At 42.6% G+C, this 20,395-nt stretch overlaps 2 protein-coding genes across 3 annotated transcripts in view; one reads left to right on the top strand and one right to left on the bottom strand.

The window, feature by feature from the left end:
• The window catches only part of Fkbp15 (FKBP prolyl isomerase family member 15), an 80,229-nt gene extending 64,211 nt beyond the window's left edge, over window positions 1-16,018 (bottom strand). Inside the window, exons 1-3 of the mRNA XM_004662713.2 lie at window positions 15,948-16,018; window positions 14,226-14,245; window positions 7,949-8,498 (exon numbers count right to left, since the gene is read on the bottom strand). Of these exons, the coding sequence (XP_004662770.2) occupies window positions 7,949-8,498; window positions 14,226-14,245; window positions 15,948-16,018 (641 nt within the window). The remainder of the gene's footprint in view (window positions 1-7,948; window positions 8,499-14,225; window positions 14,246-15,947) is intronic.
• The window catches only part of Slc31a1 (solute carrier family 31 member 1), a 36,887-nt gene continuing 24,782 nt past the window's right edge, over window positions 8,291-20,395 (top strand). The window contains exon 1 of one of the 2 annotated variants that reach the window (XM_012949731.2): window positions 8,291-8,424. The gene's annotated coding sequence lies outside the window, so the exon portion shown is untranslated. The remainder of the gene's footprint in view (window positions 8,425-20,395) is intronic. The other variant, XM_045136382.1, reaches the window with a different exon arrangement.

Raw genomic sequence — 20,395 nt, 5'->3', positions numbered from 1 at the left:
GGAGGCTCGGTTCCCCAGGTCCCACGTTAGCCAGATGCACAAGGGGGCGCATGCGTCTGGAGTTCGTTTGCAGAGGCTGGAAACCCTGGCATGCCCATTCTCTCTCTCTCCCTCTATCTGTCTTTCTCTCTGTGTCTGACACGCTCAAATAAATAAATAAATTAAAAAATATATATATATATGTGTGTGTGTGTGTTACACACTCTACATTAAGTGCTAGGAATATGTACATGAGCAAAACTGGATTCTGTCTTTAAGGAGTTTTTAACCCAACAAGAAGATGAATTTATTAAGTAACATTTTATGAGCCACACAATGGAGCAACTGTTAGATGCACTGCATTCCAGAGATTAATAAAAGTTATTTAATCACTTATTGTGTATATGATAGGCGGTTATTTATCATAATCACCACTAGACTGTATATATTTCATCCAGGGTCTGATAATACATACTTTTAATAAATGCTATGATTTGAATGTGTTCCCTCCAAAGCGTATGTTGGAACCTTTATCCCAAATGCAAGTGTTGGTAGATGAGAGGAACGTGGGTTATAAGGGCTCCATCCTCATGAATCAATTATTACGGAGTCATAAAAGGGCTTGTGGATTTACAACTAAAAAATCGATGCTGGCACCTGGTTGTGGTGGTGCATGCTTTTAATCCTAGCATTTGGAAGGCAGAGGTGTGGACAGCTATATGTTTGAGGCCACCCTGAGATTACATAGTGAATTCCAGGACAGTCTGGACTAGAAAGCAAGACCCTACCTTGAAAAAAGAAAGATAGATTATAGATAGATAGATCTTGATGTTGGAGGATTTCCCAGAACTTAAGGCATATGCTACCATACTTGGTTTAAGTGGTACTAGGGATCAAATCCAGGACTTGGTGCATGCTAAGCAAGCAATCTACCAACTGAATTACATCCCCAACCCTAAATTCCTTTTCCTTATTAATTACTGGTCTGTTATTTTTGTTATAGCAACACAAAGTAGACTGAGACAATAATTAACTATAGTCCAATCTAGGTATGTGCTCCTCTTCTCCAAAGCTATTCTTTTTTTTTTTGGTAGGGTCTCACTCTAGCTCAGGCTGACCTGGAATTCACTATGTAGTCTCAGGGTGACCTCAAATTCATGGCAATCCTCCTACCCCTGCCTCCTGAGTGCTGGGATTAAAGGTGTGCACCACCACTTTAAAAAAAAGTGCCTAGCACTTTTCAGTATTTTAATAAAATTTATATAGGTACATGAATATACACTAGTACTTTGCAAAATATATTCACTATGGTTTGATACTATTACCTTGTGTGTCTTCTCAAAGAATCTAATGTTTCCTACACATGGGGCCAAAAATGCTTACTTTAAGGACTAAGATCACACATGTAATATTTACAGAACAACAATGACTTAAATAAGAAATTAGGGCTCAAGAGAGGTCTCAGCGGTTATGGTGCTTGCCTGCAAAGCTTAGTGACCAGTGTTCGATTCCCCAGTACACCCATAAAAGCCAGATGCACAAAGTGACCCATGCATTTGGAGTTTGTTTGCAGTGGCACTATGCCCTGGCATGCCCATCCTCCCTCTTTCTCTGCCTGCAGATAAATATATATAAATAATAAAATTAAGAAACCAACAGACGATAAAAGAATTTAGATAAAACAAGATTTTTCCTTTTAGCCACAATGACTTGGGAAAACTACCTAAAGGAGTAAGATTCTGAGAGTTAGACAATACTTACAATAGAAGAGAAAAATTTACAAAACTTATTATTCAAATATAAGCACAAAGCATTAGCAAGCAAAGCAATGTCAGCTGGGATTTCATAAGAAGAATGCCAGCTTTCTGCTCAGCAGCTCAGTGCCACTGAGTAACACACACAAGGTTTGATCCTCAGAACTGGAAAGGAAAGAAGGAAAAGGGAAGAGGAGAGAGAGTCCTTTTTAGCTGCAGGACACTATGTATGATGGATTTGCTATTTCACTTTTCAGGTATGTTATATTTCAAAAGAAGGATAAAAGGGTCACCCATAAACTGTGTTTTCACAAATGTTTTAAAAGGTACTCTAGGCAGGGCGTGGTGGTGCATGCCTTTAATCCCAGCACTTGGGAGGCAGAGGTAGGAGGATCACCATGAGTTCAACGTCACCAGGAGACTACATAGTGAATTCCAGGTCAGCCTGGGCTAGACTGAGACCCTACCTCAAAAAACCAAAAATCAAAACAAAACAAACAAAAGCCAGTCTAGTGTTAGAATGAGCTTGCTAACACTGGTCATAAGTGTCTATGTTAATAATAATTCATGGGAAAAGTTAATACGGTATTAATTACTTTTTTTTTTTTTTGGTTTTTCAAGGTAGGGTCTCACTCTAGCTCAGGCTGGTCTGGAATTCACTATGGAGCCTCAGGGTGGCCTCAAACTCCTCCTCTCTCTCCCTCCCAGGTGCTGGGATTAAAGCTGTGAGCCACCATGCCTGGCTTTTAGTTACATTTTTAAAATAAACGTTAAGAGATAAAAACCAAACACAAAATAGAAAAATAAACAAACAAAAATGTTAGTCCTGCAAACTGAATTCCAGATCTGAATGAGCTACAGCAAAATCTGACCTCAAAAGAAAAAAGAGTTAGTAAATGCATTTAATTGCCAAGCCTTATCTCAATTTCCTACTACTTTTCTTCACTGTGTAGTTACACTATGGTAGCTCAGGCTTGCCTTGAACTAGGAGCCCAGGTTGGCCTGAAATTCACCAGCCTCCTTTCTCATCCTCCTAAACACTAGGATTAGAGGCACTGGCTTCATATCAAAAACAAAACCAAAACCAGGCGTGGTGGCACACGCCTTTAATCCCAGCACTTGAGAGGCAGAGGTATGAGGATCACCATGAGTTGGAGGCCACTCTGAAACTACATAATGAATTCCAGGTCAGCCAGCCTGAGCTAGAGTAAGACCCTACCTCAAAAAAACAAAAAAAAAAGAAAAAGAAAAAAAGTAAGCTTTTCAAATGCTTGCTAGCTCAGTTGGTAAAATGCTTGCCTTGCAAGCATGAGGACCTGAATTTAATTCCCAGAATCTGTATAAGAATGCCAGGTATGGTAGTGTGTGCTTGTAATCCCAGCACTAGGGAGGCAGAGATAAGTGGATTCCTAGGGCTTGTTGGCCAGCCAGTTTAACCTAAGTGGTGAGCTTCAGGACAATAAATGAACCTGTTTCAAAAAAGACAGATGGTGGGCTGGAGGGATGGCTTAGCAGTTAAGGTGTTTGCCTGCAAAGACAAAGGATCAGGTTTGATTCCCCAGGACCCACGTCAGACAGATGCACAAGGGGAAGCACGCATCTGGAGTTCATTTGCAGTGGCTAGAGGCCTTGGCGCACCCACTCATTCTCTCTCTCTTTCTCTGTCAAATAAATAAATAAATAAAAATAAAATATTTTTAAAAGACAGATGGCCAGCTGGCAATAGTGATGCCATTTACCATCCTTAAGGACAACTGAGGTCATTATGGTCCCTCAAAATGGCTACAATATAATTTGAAGCGTTTTCATAAGACTTAATTAAAATTTTACTGTAACTGGTTCTAAGATTAATGAAACCTGAAAAAGTTAATAAGTTGCATGAAAAAAAAAAAAAAAGGAAAAGGCTGGGCATGGTGGTATATGCCTTTAATCCCAGCACTAGGGAGGCAGAAGTAGGTGGATCACCATGAGTTCAAGGCCACCCTGAGACTACATAGTGAATTCCAGGTCAGCCTGGACTAGAGTGAGACCCTACCTTGAAAAAACAAAAGAAAAAAGAAAAAAGATGGCATCCCAGAGAAACAACAGCAGGGACTATCATACAGCCTCCACATACATGTGCACATAAAATGCACAAACAAAAACATAAGTTGAATTTTCAGGATCTCTTATAGAACCTACAATGCCTCTGACAATCAGTTCTGGAGTTGTCCTCCTTCTATGCTGGGGATTTGTCATTGCTAACCAAATTTGCCTATACATACTTCTTACATAATCTCTAAGTTTATAGCTAACTGGCGCCTTAAAAACTGCTTGTTTGTTTCAAGGCAGGGTCTCGCTCTATAGCCCCAGTCAGGCTTCACTCAAGACAATGCTACTACTTCAGCCTGAGGCTAATGGCATGTGCCACAACACCCAGAAAAAATGCTTTAAAATGCTTTTTAATTTATTTACTTATGAAAGAGAGAGAGAATGGGCTCACAAGGGCCTCTAGCCACTGCAAACAAACTCTAGCTACATGTGTCACTTTCTGCATCTGGCTTTATGTGGGTACTAGGAAATCAAACCCAGATCCTATGGCTTTGCCAGCAAGTACCTTAAGCACTGAGCCATCTCTCCAGCCCTAAAATACTTTTGGTCTGTTTGCAGCAGAATCTTACTATGTACTCCTCCTGGCTGGCTTGATACTTACTTATAATATAGCCCAAGCTGACCTAGGACTCTCAGGAAATCCTTCTGTCTCTGCCCTGAGAGTGCTAGAATTATAGATGTAAGCTTCCACATCTGGCTTAAAAATGCTTTGTAAAAGGCTGGGCATATTAGCTCATGCTGTAGTCCTAGCTACTCAGAGACTGAGGCAGGAGGATTGCTTAAGCCCAGGAACTCAAGGACTGCTAGCTTTATAATTATTATTACTGGATTGATTTTATTCTACTAAAATTAAGTTGCTTAGGGAAGGAAACTATGCCTTATTTTGTCTGTATTAGCTGAAGCCACGCATGATGCACTTCATAAACATTCACTTTTTTTCGTCATTTCAAAGTCACAACAGTGGGGAAAGAGCTTAAAGGGGGGGGGAGGGAAGAAAGCATGCTTTTATCTTTTTTAAATTTTTTTATTTGACACATGGAAGTGCTCAATGGCAGCACCTCAGTGATTTTTTTTTTTTTAATTCTTATTTATTTATTTATTTGACAGAGAAAGAGGGGGAGAGAGAGAATGAATGTACCAGGGCCTCCAGCCACTGCAGATGAACTCCAGACATGTGTGCCCTCTTGTACATCTGGCTAACGTGGGTCCTAGGGAATCGAACCTGGGTCCTTTGGCTTTGCAGGCAAATGCCTTACTTGCTAAGTCATCCCTCCAGCCCTGTTTTTCTTTTTTTGATTGCTGCTTTTAGGTTAACCATTGACTTTATGAGGCTCAGAAAGCTAAAAAGCATGTTATCAGCCATCTAAAAGCTATACTAGGCACTAATACTCCTACTTCTATCAGCCTCAAATATCTTAAATAGGATCAAGAAAGTCACAAAGTTAAATAAAAGAATCCAAACTTGGGCAAGTATTTGTATAAGCTGCAGTTATAAAAGAGGAACTGAAAAGCAGTGTTTCCTTAGAAAAACTGAAGGAGGAACAGCTTAATCACAGAATGCTGATGAATCTTTGCCTAGTCATAATCTTAAGTTTGATTCCGTTTTCCTAGCTATTGCTGGGAACAAAAAAGAATCTGTCTCACTTTCTTTGCTAAGTCTTTTATCATCAAATACGCTGTTGTCTGTGTCTAGTACAGTCACATGCCTAAAGTATCCAAGGTCCTTATAAGCCTGCCAGGAAAGCAGATGAGTTGAGCCAGAAAGAACTTATCTTGGGCCAGGAATCTGAACTGTCACTGTTTACCTTGTAATTTCCTGTCAGAACTAGACTGCTTGATGAATGAAAGTTGGGAGCCTTAACATTCCTTTATAGATTTTCCTTAAATACTTTAAGTAGTGAAGAATGTGAACACAAAATGAGTTTTAAATGAAAAAAATTAATTCAAAAAGCTGACAACCTAGTCAACAGCAGCAAAGCAACTGTGTGAAAATCCAGTCCATGTTTTGGCTGAAATAGGGAAGAAAGGAAACAATGCACAACTGAATTCAAAAATAATGGGGCAAGGACTGGAGAGATGGCTCAGCGGTTAAGGTGCTTGCCTAAAAGCCCAACAACTCAGGTTCAATTCCCCAGTACCCATGTAAAGCTAGCTTCACAAGGTGGCTCATACATGTGGAGTTTGATTGCAGTGGCTATAGGCCCTGGTATGCCCATTCTCTTTGTCTCTCACTCTCTCTCTCTGCTTGCAAATAAATAAATAAAAATTTAAAAATAATAGGGCAAAAACTCAAAATTGAACTAAATAGATGGATGCAGTCTAAAGTGGGAGTAGGGTTGGAACAAGAGCTACTCGGCGGATGTCAAATGATCCTAGTTAAGAACAAAAGAGAGCCCGTCATTTTCCAGTCAGTCAGGTATTAAACTCTCAAGCAGATCTGGAAGCCACCTGGAGGCAGGAACAGCAGCATAACCTTTTAGCCTTGAGTAGAATGATGTCACATGATTGTATCTGTCATTCTTCAGTACATTCTTCAGTATGTACAAAATGTGTAAAGCAAATGTTCAAAACTAGGCTCTTCAGGGCTGAAGTGATGACTTAGCAGTTAAGGCACTTGCCTGTGAAGCCTAAGAACCCATGTTTGAATCTCCAGGTCCCATGGAGCCAGATGCGGTGATACAAGTTCGCAATATTGCACATGCACACAAGGGGGCGCACACGTCTGGAGCTCATTCGCAGTAGCTGAAGGCCCTGGTGCGTGCCCATTCTTCCCCATCTTCTCTGCTGCTCACTCGCGCGCTCTCTCGCTCTCGCTCTCTCTCTCTCTCAAATTAATAATAATAATAATAATATGGCTCTGCAAAGATCTAAGTTTGACAGCTAACAAGTTTGGGGTCAAAGTGTCCACTGAAACAACATGGGAGAGATGGTAGACCATTAGTGCAAAAAAATCATTTTATTTTCTTGTGTGTAGGACATGCATACAGTGTAGTGTGTGTGTGTGGTGTATGTGTGTGTATGTACAGATGTGTGTAAGCCACAGACACATGTTCAGATACCAGAGGAGAACACATCAGGTGTCCTCTACCTCTCACCTTGTGTTTCTTTTGTCCCTCGTTGAACATGGGCTGCTGATTTTAAGTCACACTGACTGACCAGTCAGCCCCAGAATTCTCCCATCTCTGCTCCCCTCAGGACTGAGGTTTACAGGGGTGTGTGGTCACATGGATGCAGGGGAATTGAACTCAGAGTGAAAGAGGCCCTCTCTCAGGCCTGCATGTTTGTGCAGCAAATGCTTTTATCCTCTGAGCCATTTCCTCAGCACCTAATAATTGAACATAAAATTTTAAAGCCTTGCCTCCCTTTGAAAACCTTTATCTCAGGATGGTATGCATGCTTGAGGGCCGGAGGCAGCAACTGCAGCCTCTTACATCGGTTTTTCAGCTTAGGGCTTACAAGGTGCAACTTCACAGTTATTCATTCAGCCGACACTCCCTAAACGTTTAACTCAGTATGTGAAGGCACTGTGCTGAGGGCTAGACAGTCATGAACAGAGGCAGTAGTCCCGCCAGGGCTTATATTGTGGCAGGTTCCCTGTGCCTCCTTGTGGGAATCAGGGAGAGGAAGCAGTTTATCCTGTCTGTGGCTGTGGGAGAAGGGAAATCACCCAAAGGTAACATCCGAGGTAGACTTTGAAGGATGCTGGTGCTGACCCGCCAGGTGCTGGTTCAAAAGTGTCACTGCTTTGTTCACGGAGAGGAGAAAGTCTCTTATGTTCACAGCTCATGCATTTATAGGAGCCGACTCCTATAAAACCCCTGGGGCGGGCAGGCAGGCAGTCTCGCTGGTCAGCAGTCACCCCCCACCTCCCCGGGGCAGCTGTGATTCATAAACCACGGCCATGCTGTGTGTCAGAGATGCCAGGTTCTGAACCCACGTCCACACACTGAGCGCAGGCGCGAGCTCAGCTCCCCGTGCCCACAGCGAGAACGTAAGCCCGGGCAGGTGGCAAGGGTCTAGGACCCGGAAGTTAGGAAGAGGCCTGTGTTCGAGAGAGCGAACGTTCCCACCCTCCTGCCGGTCTCTCTGTCAGGCCCTCGAACCCAGACTTGTCAATCACTCACCCGCCACTGGGCGAAAGAAAATCCGTGTCGTCCTCATCGCCGGCGCCGAACATCGCGTTCGCTTTCGCCCAGCTGCTGGCGAGGGAGTCAGAAGTTTCCCCAGGGCCTGTCACCGCCGACGCCGTAAAATGCCGCGCTGGCAAGCTGCTTTCCGGCAGGGCAAACTCGTCCACGGTTGTAGGATCCAGAGGAGACTGGACCCTGGAGAAGGTGGAGCAAAGGCAAATGAGAAGGTGAGCGCCCGTGACGTAAGGCGTGGCCAGCCCTCTGAGGAGGGGTGGAGCTCTTAGGATCTGGGCGTGGATTGGTCGGCGAGCGTCGGGGGCGGGGCGGGGGCGGGAATCCGCGGCCTCCGCTGCAGTCGTGGGACACGTCGAGCCGGGCTGAAGTGGCCGGGGTTTCTGAGAAGTCCTGAGAGGGTCAGGGGTTCGGGTTCCTAGAGGAAGGCGCGCGGTGGCGGGACTCGATCGGGGAAGGTAAGGCTTCCCCGCCCCCTCTCCCCACCCTGGCACGTGCACCGCCCTCTCCCCTCCGGGACCCGGACCCTCCGCTGGGCGGAAGGAGAAAAAGAGCCCGACACTAGAACCCTGGAGACCTGAGCAGCCTTGGCCCGGCCCTGCAGTGACGAGCTGGAGTTGACCTTAGGCGGGGTGCTGAGTGCCTCAGTGTCCCCATCTGTGCCGTGTGCCTCCTTGTCCACTGCGTCCAAGTGCGGTTTGTGGAGGTTTTGAACCGCAGAGATCGTCCAGACCAATCCCGGTCGCCTCAGAATCCCTGAATTTGCAGACCAGGAAACCTAAGAACTAAGCACTTAGCTAACTAGTCTGAGGTCATTCAGAGCGGAGCTGGATTCCTGGTCCTTTGAGTCAGGTGTTAACGAGCTGATGGGCGAAGGAGGACCTTACGTAGTGGCCCTTAAGCAATAGGTGCCCTTATAGAGAGGTTATTGCTAGGCTGTGACATGTGGTTTAAGAAAGGACACTTTTCTCGAGTCCTCAACGCCCGAGAGCTGGAGAGTGATGATGGGAGAAAGAAGACGTTGGAAGCAGAAAATCCCCAGTCTAGCCTTGCTTGGCCTGGGTTTTTCTGCCCCAGTCCTAAATTGACATTAGTTTTTGCCCGCTTCTCTACCTCCAGCTTCCACCCTATTTGAATCTCATGACTTTCTCTGGTTAACCTGCTATCGTTTTTTATAAGTCGCTGGCCAGGCCTGGCATAGCCATGCTGTGGAGTGTCCCAGTCCCCTTCCACAGGTCTGCTGGAGTTCTCTCACTCAAGGCTTCCCCTTTCAGTCAGATTAGTCCTACAGGTGTCCTTACCTGACTGTTTTAATCTGTTCGGATTATAATGAAGCGACTGGTAACTCCCTCCCAGAGAACTTTGTACCTCTTTGCACTTCTCCCGTTGGGCTTTATATTATAGTTTCTCAACTACCAAATTGTAAGCCTTCTTGCCCACAGTGGGTTCTCATTAATTTTTTTATTAGATTGAACAATGGAATTTATCTTTGTTCCCTTACTCCTTAATTTATTCTCGAGGTTCCCCCCCACACACCCCCGGGTGACCCAGAGAGCCCAGTGATGGCTCTTGTCTTTTATAGGTACTTTCCAGAAAGATAAAAATGCTGTACTGGCTGTGAACTGTCTGGGTTGCTTGGTCTCTTTTGTTAATTGAAGGTGACTATACTATTGTCTAAAACTCTAGGGGAGGGGAAGGGACAAGGATAGCTGGAAATATATGTTATTTTTGCAAGGAAATGATTCCTCTTGAAGTGCAGATAGAGCTGGCTGTTGGTCTGCTGTTGTGTTTATATTCCAGATTAAGATAGTTAAAGCAGTGTATACTGACAGTGTTAAAACAGCTACAACTGGAATCCAAACACCAGAACTGGAGCTTGCTGCAGTGGGCTAGCTCTGTTTAGAATGTGAATTTGGCTGCCCCTGGGTGGGGGGGGGGGGCGTTAGTAACCTGGATTAGTACATTAGCCAGTTTCAGCCCGGACCCCAGTACCCCTCACTCCAGCACTGTAGCGTGTGGTTAGTGCTTTCTTTTTCTTTTGATTCCAAGTGAACATTTGAGCTGTTTTCTTGCATCTTGGGTGGAGCTGGTTTTTCTCCAGAGTATTTTAAATGGTCATTTTTAGATATTCAGGAATCCTGATTGGACAGTTCAGATGTTCATACGGCTTCTGAGTTTATTGGGAATATGAGGAAGAGAAAGGTGGTAATGAGTCTTCCTCAGTGTGTCATGCTCAGAACTGTACAGTTGGGTGTCCCTGTCTTCCTGAATTAGTATACCTCCAGCTAGGTAATATTGGACTTGGAATCAGGAAATCTGAATTCCTGTCCCAGCCCTCCTAACTAAAGTTTAGGTCAGGCACCCTAAACACTTCGTAAAAGGGGTGCATTAGATGTAGACGCAGCATTTGCTGCATGCTGGGAATACAAAGGTAAGTTCTGTGTACAACCCTAATTTCAAATTGGCTGGTCTTGTTTGGTTTTTTGTTTTTGCTTTTAAATTTTTATTTTATTTATTTGCAAGCAGACAGAGAGAGAGAGGAGACAGACAGAGAGAGAATGGGCGTGCCAGAGCTTCTAGCCACTGCAAACAAACTCCAGATGCATGTGCCACCTTGTGCATCTGGCTTACGTGGGTCCTGGGGAATCAAACCTGGGTCTTTTGGCTTCGCAGGCAAGCTCCTTAACCACTAAGCCATCCCTTCAGCCCTGTTTTTGTTTTTTTGAGGTAGTGTCTCACACTAGCCCAGGCTGGCATCCAGCTCATGCCTCATAAGTCAGCCTCCCGTGTACTGGGATTAAAGATATGTGTCACCATGCCTGACTTGATCTCAACTTGTTTGTTTTTAGGATTTGATCAGAATTCTTTAAGGTGTGTGGTGTGATCGCCTCAAGGGTTTTTTTGTTGATTTAATCTCAAGTTTTAATGCAGAATTTTTGTTCCTATTATATAGCTATCTTATATTTTATAAAATGAATTGATCGGGCTGGAGAGATGACTTAGCGGTTAAGCGCTTGCCTGTGAAGTCTAAGGACCCCGGTTCAAGGCTCCATTCCCCAGGACCCACGTTAGCCAGATGCACAAGGGGGCGCATGCATCTGGAGTTCGTTTGCAGCGGCTGGAGGCCCTGGCGCGCCCATTCATTCCCCCCCTCTCTCCCCCCCCCTCTCTTTCTCTGTCTGTCTCTGTCACTCTATCTGCCTCTTTCTCTCTCTCTCTGTTGCTCTCAAATAAATAAATAATGATAAGCAAAAAAAAATTTTTTTAAATAAATTGATCCCCTGAAAAAGAGAAGCAGCAATTTTAACAACACCTTTCAAATTGTTAGTGATCTTGCAACTGAGACGACAGTCATATATAAGATACAGGCTTTGTAGGCAAGCGCCTTAACCACTAAGCCATCTCTCCAGCTTGTTTGTTTGTTTGTTTTTAAACCTAAGACATCTGCCTTTTCTTGGGAGTATGGTTCTCAGGGATCAAAAACTATTGGCAAATCTGATCTCAGCCTGATACCTGTTTTTATAAAGTTTCCTGAGAATACAGTCATGTTCATTTATTTAGATGTTATCTATGTCTTAGTTGGAGTATAAACCAGGTGCCTAAAATGTTTAATGTGTAGCTGACTAAAGAAAGTTGACCAATCCCTGAGCTAAATCTTATATGCTTGATTTCTTCAACATACAAAGAATATTTAAAAGTCCCTTACAAAACAGCCTGAGTACATAATCTTCCCATGTGTTTATGAAATTTTCTGCCAGCCTTCAGAGTTGACTCCCAGACACCTAACAGTGACGGTTATGTGTGTGTTCATCTTTATCTAGTTGGTCTAAAGCACTCAACTTGATTCTCATAGAAACAACCACCAGAGAGGCTATGTGGAATAGTAGTCATGCTCTTGAGCTCTAGGGTCAACATCTTCACTTCTTATTACTTGTATAGGCCTTGAGCAAGTTGCTGAGTTTCTTCCTTTGTAGAATAATTACAATAGCACTTATTTCCCCGGGTTCTTTGTGTAAGCTATATGAGCCCATTCATATAAAGCACTAAGAACAGGGACTGGAGAGATGGCTTAGCGGTTAAGCACTTGCCTGTGAAGCCTAAAGACCCCTGTTCGAGGCTCGATTCCCCAGAACCCACGTTATCCAGATGCACAAGGGGGCGCGTGTGTTTGGAGTTCGTTTGCAGTGGCCGGAGGCCCTGGCGCGCCCATTCTCTCTCTCTCTCCCTCTCTGCCTCTTTCTCTCACTCTGTCTGTTGCTCTCAAATAAATAAATAAACAAAATTTAAAGCATTAAGAACAATGGCTTGCAGGTAGTAAGTACTCAATCAGTGTTACTGCTGGTATCATTTTTCCTGTTTATACTTCATCATTTTCCATAATACTGTACTAAATTGTATATTTACAGTAATAAGCACAACTGACATAAATTATCTGTGGGCAAACACAACTGACACCCTTGATAAGCACACAGCTTCTCTGAGGGGAGCACTGAAGAGCTCCTGTCATACTGGAGAATTGCCTAGACAGTGTGTTTGTTGTCAGGTAAGTTGGTTACGACAGTTCAATGGGATAGTTTTTTCTAAGAGTTTTAAGCAATAATAGGCACAGAGAAACTATGAATTAAAATTAAAAGGAAGGCTGGAGAAATGGCTCAGTGGTTAAAGGCACTTGCTTGCAAAGCCTGCAGGCCCAGGTTCAATTCCCCATCTACACAAAGTGGCTCATGTGTCTAGAGTTTGTTTGCACTTGCAAGAGGCCCTAGTGCACCCATACATGAAAATGTTTTTTAAAAAAATTAAAAAGGAATCCAGAGCCATGATTGTTGTATAACATGAAAGCCAAGATGACGAACTTGCAGTTAGATTAGTAGGAGGTGGAGTGTTTAAACTCTACATGACATGACTGATGTAAAGAAAAAAAAAATCAGGGCTGGAGAGATGGCTTAGCGGTTAAGCACTTGCCTGTGAAGCCTAAGGACCCCGGTTCGAGGCTCGGTTCCCCAGGTCCCACGTTAGCCAGATGCACAAGGGGGCCCACGCATCTGGAGTTCGTTTGCAGAGGCGGGAAGCCCTGGCGGGCCCATTCTCTCTCTCTCCCTCTATCTGTCTTTCTCTCTGTGTCTGTCGCTCTCAAATAAATAAATTTTTTAAAAAAATTTAAAAAAAATCAAATAGTTTAGGAGTATATAAAGTAAAAGTTTTTCTGGCCCAAGTTCACATTCATTGCTTCTAATATTTCCTAGAACGTGGGGTTGTGAGGGGTTGAATGAGGCAAGGCATGGTAAACAGTGCTTAGGACACTGATATTAATCTTAAACTTAAGCCAGTTTTCCTTTTTGATTATAATCTAAATTTTGAATTGAGAAAAATAAAGGTTCCAGACTGAATAAAATAAAATGATTGCTGAAGGTAGCAATTTACACTAATAAAAGTCTCTGACCTTACCCGGAAATGATTGCCTCTAATCCTAGCAGTGGGAATGTGGAGGTGGGAAGATCATACTGGGCTATGTAGATAGCAAGTTTGAGGCCAGCTTGTTTAGGGGGAAAAAAAATCCTGAGCCTTTAATCCCAGCACTGGGGAGGCAGAGGTAGGAGGATCACCGTGAGTTCGAGGCCACCCTGAGACTACATAGTGAATTCCAGGTCAGCCTGAGCCAGAGTGAGACTCTACCTGGAAAAAAAAAAAGAAAATCCTGGGCTTGAGGAATGGCTCACTGCCTAAAGGTACTTGCTTGCAAAGCATGACAGCCTGGGTTCAATTCCCCAGTACCATATAAAGCCAGATGCGTAAAGTGGCACATGTGTCTGGAGTTCATTTCCACTGGCAGGAGGCCCCAGTATATCTGTTTCCCTCCCGCCCCCTCCCCACCTTCTCCTTGCAAATAAATAAATAAATTTTTTTAATACTTTTAAATCTGTTTCTCTCTCTCTTATCCAGTTTGGCTCTACTGTTGATTCTTTTTGTACTTTTCCCACCAGAATTGTTGCAAAAGGGAAAAAAAATGGCATAATTATCACTAGAAAATGAAATGTTGCAGTGGTGTCTCGTGCCTCTGATCCCAGCACTCCACCTGTAAACCCAGCATTTGAGAGATTGAGGCTGGAAGATTGAAGTGAGTTCAGAGCCAACCTAGGCAAGCTTTCAAAGTTGGCAAGGCAAGATGACTGGAGGAAGGGGAGAGAAGGGGTAGGCAATTGCTGGTGTTCGTGTTCCCACATATATCTCTTATCAAAACAAAGCCATTTAAAAAACTTACAGGTCTCCTGTAGTTTGTGACTAAGAATGACAACTCATCAAAAGTCTTATACTTAGTACATTACAATGAACTGTTTATGCCATGAGAAATGTTATAGTAGGTGCTGGGAAGAAAATGCTTTTGAAGTTCCATTGCTTTGAGTAATATCATTTCATGATTTAGGTAACATCCCCAAGCAGAGGAGGGGCCCATCCTTAGGAATGCAAAGCCCTGCAGAGAAGGAAAAGGTTGAGAAGGGTCCACCCTGCCTCTTTCCCTTTACACAATGGCCCTAGGGTTTTGTATACAACCCGCTTTTGTAGGCTGTGGATATTATGTAATACAGCATGAGATGGAAGCCTGCCCCTCAAAAGTAACTATGAGAAATGGTTTAGAGGAAATACATAGAGAATTGACATGATAATGGACCTTTTTCAACCAGGTTGAATCCTTCCCTAAATAAATAGTGTACTTGTTATAGAACTAAGATGAGTGTTTCTGTCATTTTGGAGCAGTTCAGAGCACCTAGAATATAGTAATTTAGTTTATTAAATGAAAGAGGAATATATATAATATATATTATATTATATATATATTATATGTATATATCACTATAGCTATGTAACCTCAGTCTCTATTTCTCTTCAGTAATTCTCAATTAGCTTTAAAACAATTTCTTTTTGTTTGTATGTTCGTGTGTGTGTGTGCATGCATCTTTGCCACTGAAAACCAGTGTCTGTCCAGCTTTATGTGGATGGCCTGGGAATTGAACCTGGGCCAGCAGGCTTTGCAAACAAGAGCCTTTAACCACTGAGGCATTTCTCCAACCCTTAACATAGCTTTTTATCTGTTCCCATACAACCTGTGCCTAATCTATGTTTTATATATCCAAGGCTGTATTGTAATTAATTATATTTCCCTCTTTCATCATGCTAGCTTCTTTAGAATAGGGGTTCACTATGGTGCCTTCATTCAATACAAATGCAAAGAATTGGCAGCTAGTGAGCTCCAAAAGCCAGGTCTAGAATCCCAGTTCCACCATGCCATGCAACCTCTGTCTGAGGGTTTGGGCAAGTTTTCTTATTTTCAATTATACTCTTGTATTGCACTTTCATTAAGTGATCTTTTATTAATTAATGTTTTGATGGAACATAAGTTCCTATTATCTTGATAATGTATTTGATTGAATTTCCCACCAATTAAAAGAACAGTTAAAGTGTTTTCTAATTTCTGCTTCATATCATAATAACTCTTGGGTAAGCCAATAATATTATAGCCTGGACAACTGAAATCCTATAGAATTAAAGAAACAGTTAAACATAAACAACTTTGGATTTGGGCTGGAGAGATGGCATAATGGTTAAGGCACTTGCCTGCAAAGCCTAAAGACGCAGGTTTAGTTCCCCAGTACCCACATAAAGTCAGATGCACAAGGTGGCACATGCATCTGGAGTTCATTTGCAGTGGCTAGAGGCCCTGGCATGCCCATTCTCTCTTGCTTTATCTGCCTTTTTATCTCTGTCTCATTCTCTTTCAAATACATAAATAAAAGACCTTGGATTATAAGAAAGTATAATCTGCCTTTCATTTTAGCAAGAAATTAAAGAAAAGCCTTGACAGTGTGGGTATAGATAGATATGTATCTGACTAGCTAGTGTTCTTTAAATCAAATAATAAGAATGCAGTTTTTATTGAGTTAGGTGACTTGCTTAGTATCACTTGGCTAGTAAGTGGACAACTTACTCGGTCTCTGATGCATAGCACAGTACTTGCTCCGCTCTTTGGAAATCTTTACAGAAACTTAAAGTAGCCATAGTTACCAGACTGGAAATGCATCCCCCTCACAAAAGGGCCAGTAAGAGGAGTAAGAAAGAGTGCATCTTATGACTGCGTTATTCCAGGATGTGGCTTAGCCTGCAACAAAAGGGAGTGAAGAGTACTGTAAGTGGGAGGTCCGCTCCCCTTTGGACTTAGGCCCTCCTGTCATTGCATAACTGAAAGTCCTTTTCAGTTGGTTTGTTTGACATATCAAATTTGAGTTGTGCTATTGGGACTAGACAAATAAAAGCTTTTTAAAGCCCTTTATAAAGAATGTAGTGCTATACTTGATCTTCTTTGTACAGAAAGGTGAGAGTGGACAGGAGAAATAAGAGCTTCTATGTTATTTGCCACCAAAACAGGATATGTGAAGTTTAGAACCCCCTCCTGCTTTGTAACCATCTGGGGAAGTGAGAGAGCTGAGGAAAGAGGCTTGCCTAGTGTTTACATGGCCTTGTTGCCTCCTGGAATATGTAAGTGTCATCATTAACATGTCCCAGTTTCATTAGCTGTAAAATAAAGAAATTGGGCCTGATAAAATTTAATTTTTAAAGTAATTTTAAAAATTTATTTATTTACAAACAGAGAGAGACAGACAGAGAATGGGTGTGCCAGGGCCTTCAACCACTACAAATGAACTCCAGAGGCATGCATGCACCATTTTGTGCATCTAGCTTTACATGGGTACTAGGGAATAGAACTCAGGTTGTTAAGTTTTGTAGGCAAGCACTGATCCATCTCTCCAGCCTCTAATGTATTTATTATTTTTTGAGGTAAGGTCTCACTCTAGCTTAGGCTGAACTAGAACTTGCTCTGTAGCCTTGTAGCCTCAGGTTAGCCTTGAATTCCAGGTGATGCTCCTAAATCAGCCTCCCCAGTGCTGGGATTAAAGTTGTACACCACTACATCCAGCATGATTTATAGAATTTTAATTGCCATTGTACAGTGAAGGAATTGAAAGGTATCATCTTCTTGGAAATAACATCTGTATCATATTATTTAGAGATTAAGTATTCAGTCAAGGCCACAGATATGTAAGTTCACCAGCACTACATTGATAGCAACCTGCACTAAAGTTACCTGTATCACAGCCCTGTGTACTTTTCTAGTGCTTTCCAGTTGAGGTTACTCAAGAGCTAATTTACAATGCAAATATATTTTAAGCTCAGAAATCATATTTACTGTGGGATTTGGGAAGATTAGCTTTTTACTATGGTCCATGTAGGGAATGAAAATTAAAATATAAAGAGCCTGATAACTGTGTGTTTTTACTCTTAAGATGCTTTAATAATTATGGGATATGTGATAACTTTGTGGTGTGTACAGTAACATGGCCAGTCATGATTTTAGGATGCTTGGGACCATAAAACAGGTCAAAATTCTATTGTCCCCTCATACCTTCTTAACTATCAACACTAACCTTCTCTCCCTCCTATCTTACCATCTTCATTCTCCCCCTGGCTACTTGAGACATTTATGAAATTTTATCTGCTACTGCAGCTTTAAGCTAGAGCCTCTGTCCTTTTTGTCTCTGAATTCCCTGTGGCCTCTGAGACAAAAGATACTTAGTAAAAGTGACCCAGCCTCTACTACTCTCTCAGGTCATGTCCTTTCTCTGAACAACCTTGACACACCTTTCAAGCCATCCCTTTCCATACTTAATATGGTTCAGGAAAGAATAAATGATCAAGTAGTATCATGAAGAGGTGTGTATGTCTACGAATGTTAAGTAAATGCACACATATAGCTTTCTAGCTTCTACTGTTATTCTTAGTTGCAGGCAAAAGTCTGGAATATTATTTTGATACATACAGCATACTCAGTAGGTACAGCACCAGGATATCTTAAATATGAAGCCTTTTTCCTACAAATCTCATTTTACATGTGTAAAATCCAGGAAATCAGAGTATATATTAGATGAACTCCAGCTTATAGCTAAATGAGCTATACATTTAGAAGATGCAATTTGATAAGTGTTGATTCTTCTGATTTTACAATAAAACTTGTCTTTTGACCATGCTCTAAGCCACCCTAATGTCTCTGGAATAGCTCCGATGAACTCTTGGGATAGGTGATAACCTGGCCTACTCTGGACTACAACTCCTGTAAGTTCTGCAGACAGAATTGCAGAGCAGGTTACCTAGGTAGTTGAGAAGTCCTACGAAATGTTTTCTTCAATGCCAGATGTCCAGGGGAAGTAGTTGTTGACTGATTAAAAGCAGGAACCTCACTGGGCTTTTTGCCTATCTGTAAAAGGCTCACAAACATTCTAGAAAACTAACCATGAAAAGAGTTTTCTTCATTATAATTTCAGCAATAACCAGGGGGTGCTACCTACCTCTGTCTCCCAAGTGCTGGGACTAAAGGTGTATACCACCATTCCCAGCTACCAATTTTGTTGCTTGTGAATGTGGTGTATATTATGCATGCATGTTCGTACGTGCAGATACATGTAAAGGTATTTTTATTCTTTTTTTCTCTCCTCTTCTGAGACTTGAACCCAGGGCCTTATGCATGCTAGATATCTATTCTATCACTGAGCTACATCTCTAGCCCTTGTTACTATTCTTACAAAACTAGAATGTAAAAAGTATCAGATGGGGCTGGAGAGATGGCTTAGCGGTTAAGCGCTTGCCTGTGAAGCCTAAGGACCCCGGTTCGAGGCTCGGTTCCCCAGGTCCCACGTTAGCCAGATGCACAAGGGGGCGCACGCGTCTGGAGTTCGTTTGCAGTGGCTGGAAGCCCTGGCGCGCCCATTCTCTCTCTCTCTCCCTCTATCTGTCTTTCTCTCTATGTCTGTCGCTCTCAAATAAATAAATAAAAAATGAACAAAAAAAAATTTAAAAAAAAAGTATCAGATGGATAAAAATGCAGTATAATATGTTGGTGTATAGTTTAGTCACATTTCCATTTCAAAATGGCATGGGGAACTTTTTTTTCATCCCATCCTGGGGCTACAAAGTGAGTTCAGGTTAGCCTGAGCAAGAGTGAGACCGTGCCTCAACAAAGTTATGTGAATGTACCCTTTCTCTTTCCCCCCAAAATATCTTAACATACTATACTCATTCCTCAAACTGCAGGAAACAGAACTGAATACAAGAGGATTTTATGTATGTTGTGCTTCTCTGTAATTTAGCATGGTGCTTCTCAAGTTTGAGAGTGCATAAGGATTTCTTTGTATGAGCTGAGAGATGGTTCAGCGGCTAAGGCACCTGCTTGCAAGCCTGCTGACCTGAGCTGGAAGCAGTGGTGCAGTGTATAATCCCAACCCACCTACAGCAGTGGGAAGCAGTGCCAAAAGAATCCAGAAGCTCATGGGCCAGTTAGACTGGCTCACAAAAAGGAAGAGGGAGGTGGGACTGGAGATATGGCTTAGCACCAGTTAAAGGTATATGCTTGCAAAGTCTGATTGCCCAAGTTCGATTCTGCAGCACCCAGGTAAAGCCAGAAGCACAAAGTGACACATACTTCTGAAGTTCATTTGCAATGGCAGCAGGTCCTGGCATGCCCTTACTCACCTCTCTATGCCTGCCTCTTTCTCTCTCTAATAAAGAAATAAAATAAAATTTTTTAAAGGAGGAGGAGAGCTCGGCATGGTGGCACATGCCTTTCATCCCAGCAAGGCCAGACTGAGGGAATTCCAGGTCAGCCTGGGCTAGAGCAAGGCCCTACCTCAAAAAATATCAACTCCCCCAAAAAAAGGAGGAGGAAGGAGAGAACAAACACTCCCACAAACACAAAACATATTAAAAAAGAATTCATGTGAGCCGGGCATGGTGGCAACACCTTTAATCCCAGTACTCAGGAGGCAGAGGTAGGATGATGTGAGTTCGAGGCCAGCCTGGGACCACAAAGTGAGTTCCAGGTTCCAGGTCAGCCTGGGCTAGTGTGAAACCTACCTTGAAAAAGAAGAAAGAAAGGAAGGAAGGAGGGAGGGAAGGAAAGGGGAAGGAAAGGAAAGGAAAAGAAAAGGAGGAAGAGGGAGAGAAAGAAGAAGGAAGGAAGGAAGGAATTAATTCATGTGTAGCATGATAAATGGCTAGATTTTTCAGGCCCTACTCCCTGAGAGGTGATTCCCTGACATGGAGTATTGTGTTACAGTGTATTCATTTCATTTCACTGTTTCCAGAAAGAATCTCACTGTATAGCTGCTCATGCTGGCCTGGAACTCACAATCCCCTTGCTTCAAACCTCTGAGTACCAGGATTATTACAGGCATACAGTGCCATTTTTAACTACTTTTTTTTTTCAGTTTTTCAATGTAGGGTCTCACTCTAGCTCAGGCTGACCTGGAATTCACTATGTAATTTCAGGGTGGTCTTGAACTCATGACAATCCTCCAGCCTCTCCCTCACAAGTGCTGGGATTAAAGG

This window comes from Jaculus jaculus, chromosome 1, assembly GCF_020740685.1.
Source record: "Jaculus jaculus isolate mJacJac1 chromosome 1, mJacJac1.mat.Y.cur, whole genome shotgun sequence".
Taxonomy (NCBI): Eukaryota; Metazoa; Chordata; class Mammalia; order Rodentia; family Dipodidae; genus Jaculus; species Jaculus jaculus.
This window is presented reverse-complemented; position numbering and strand designations above follow the sequence as displayed.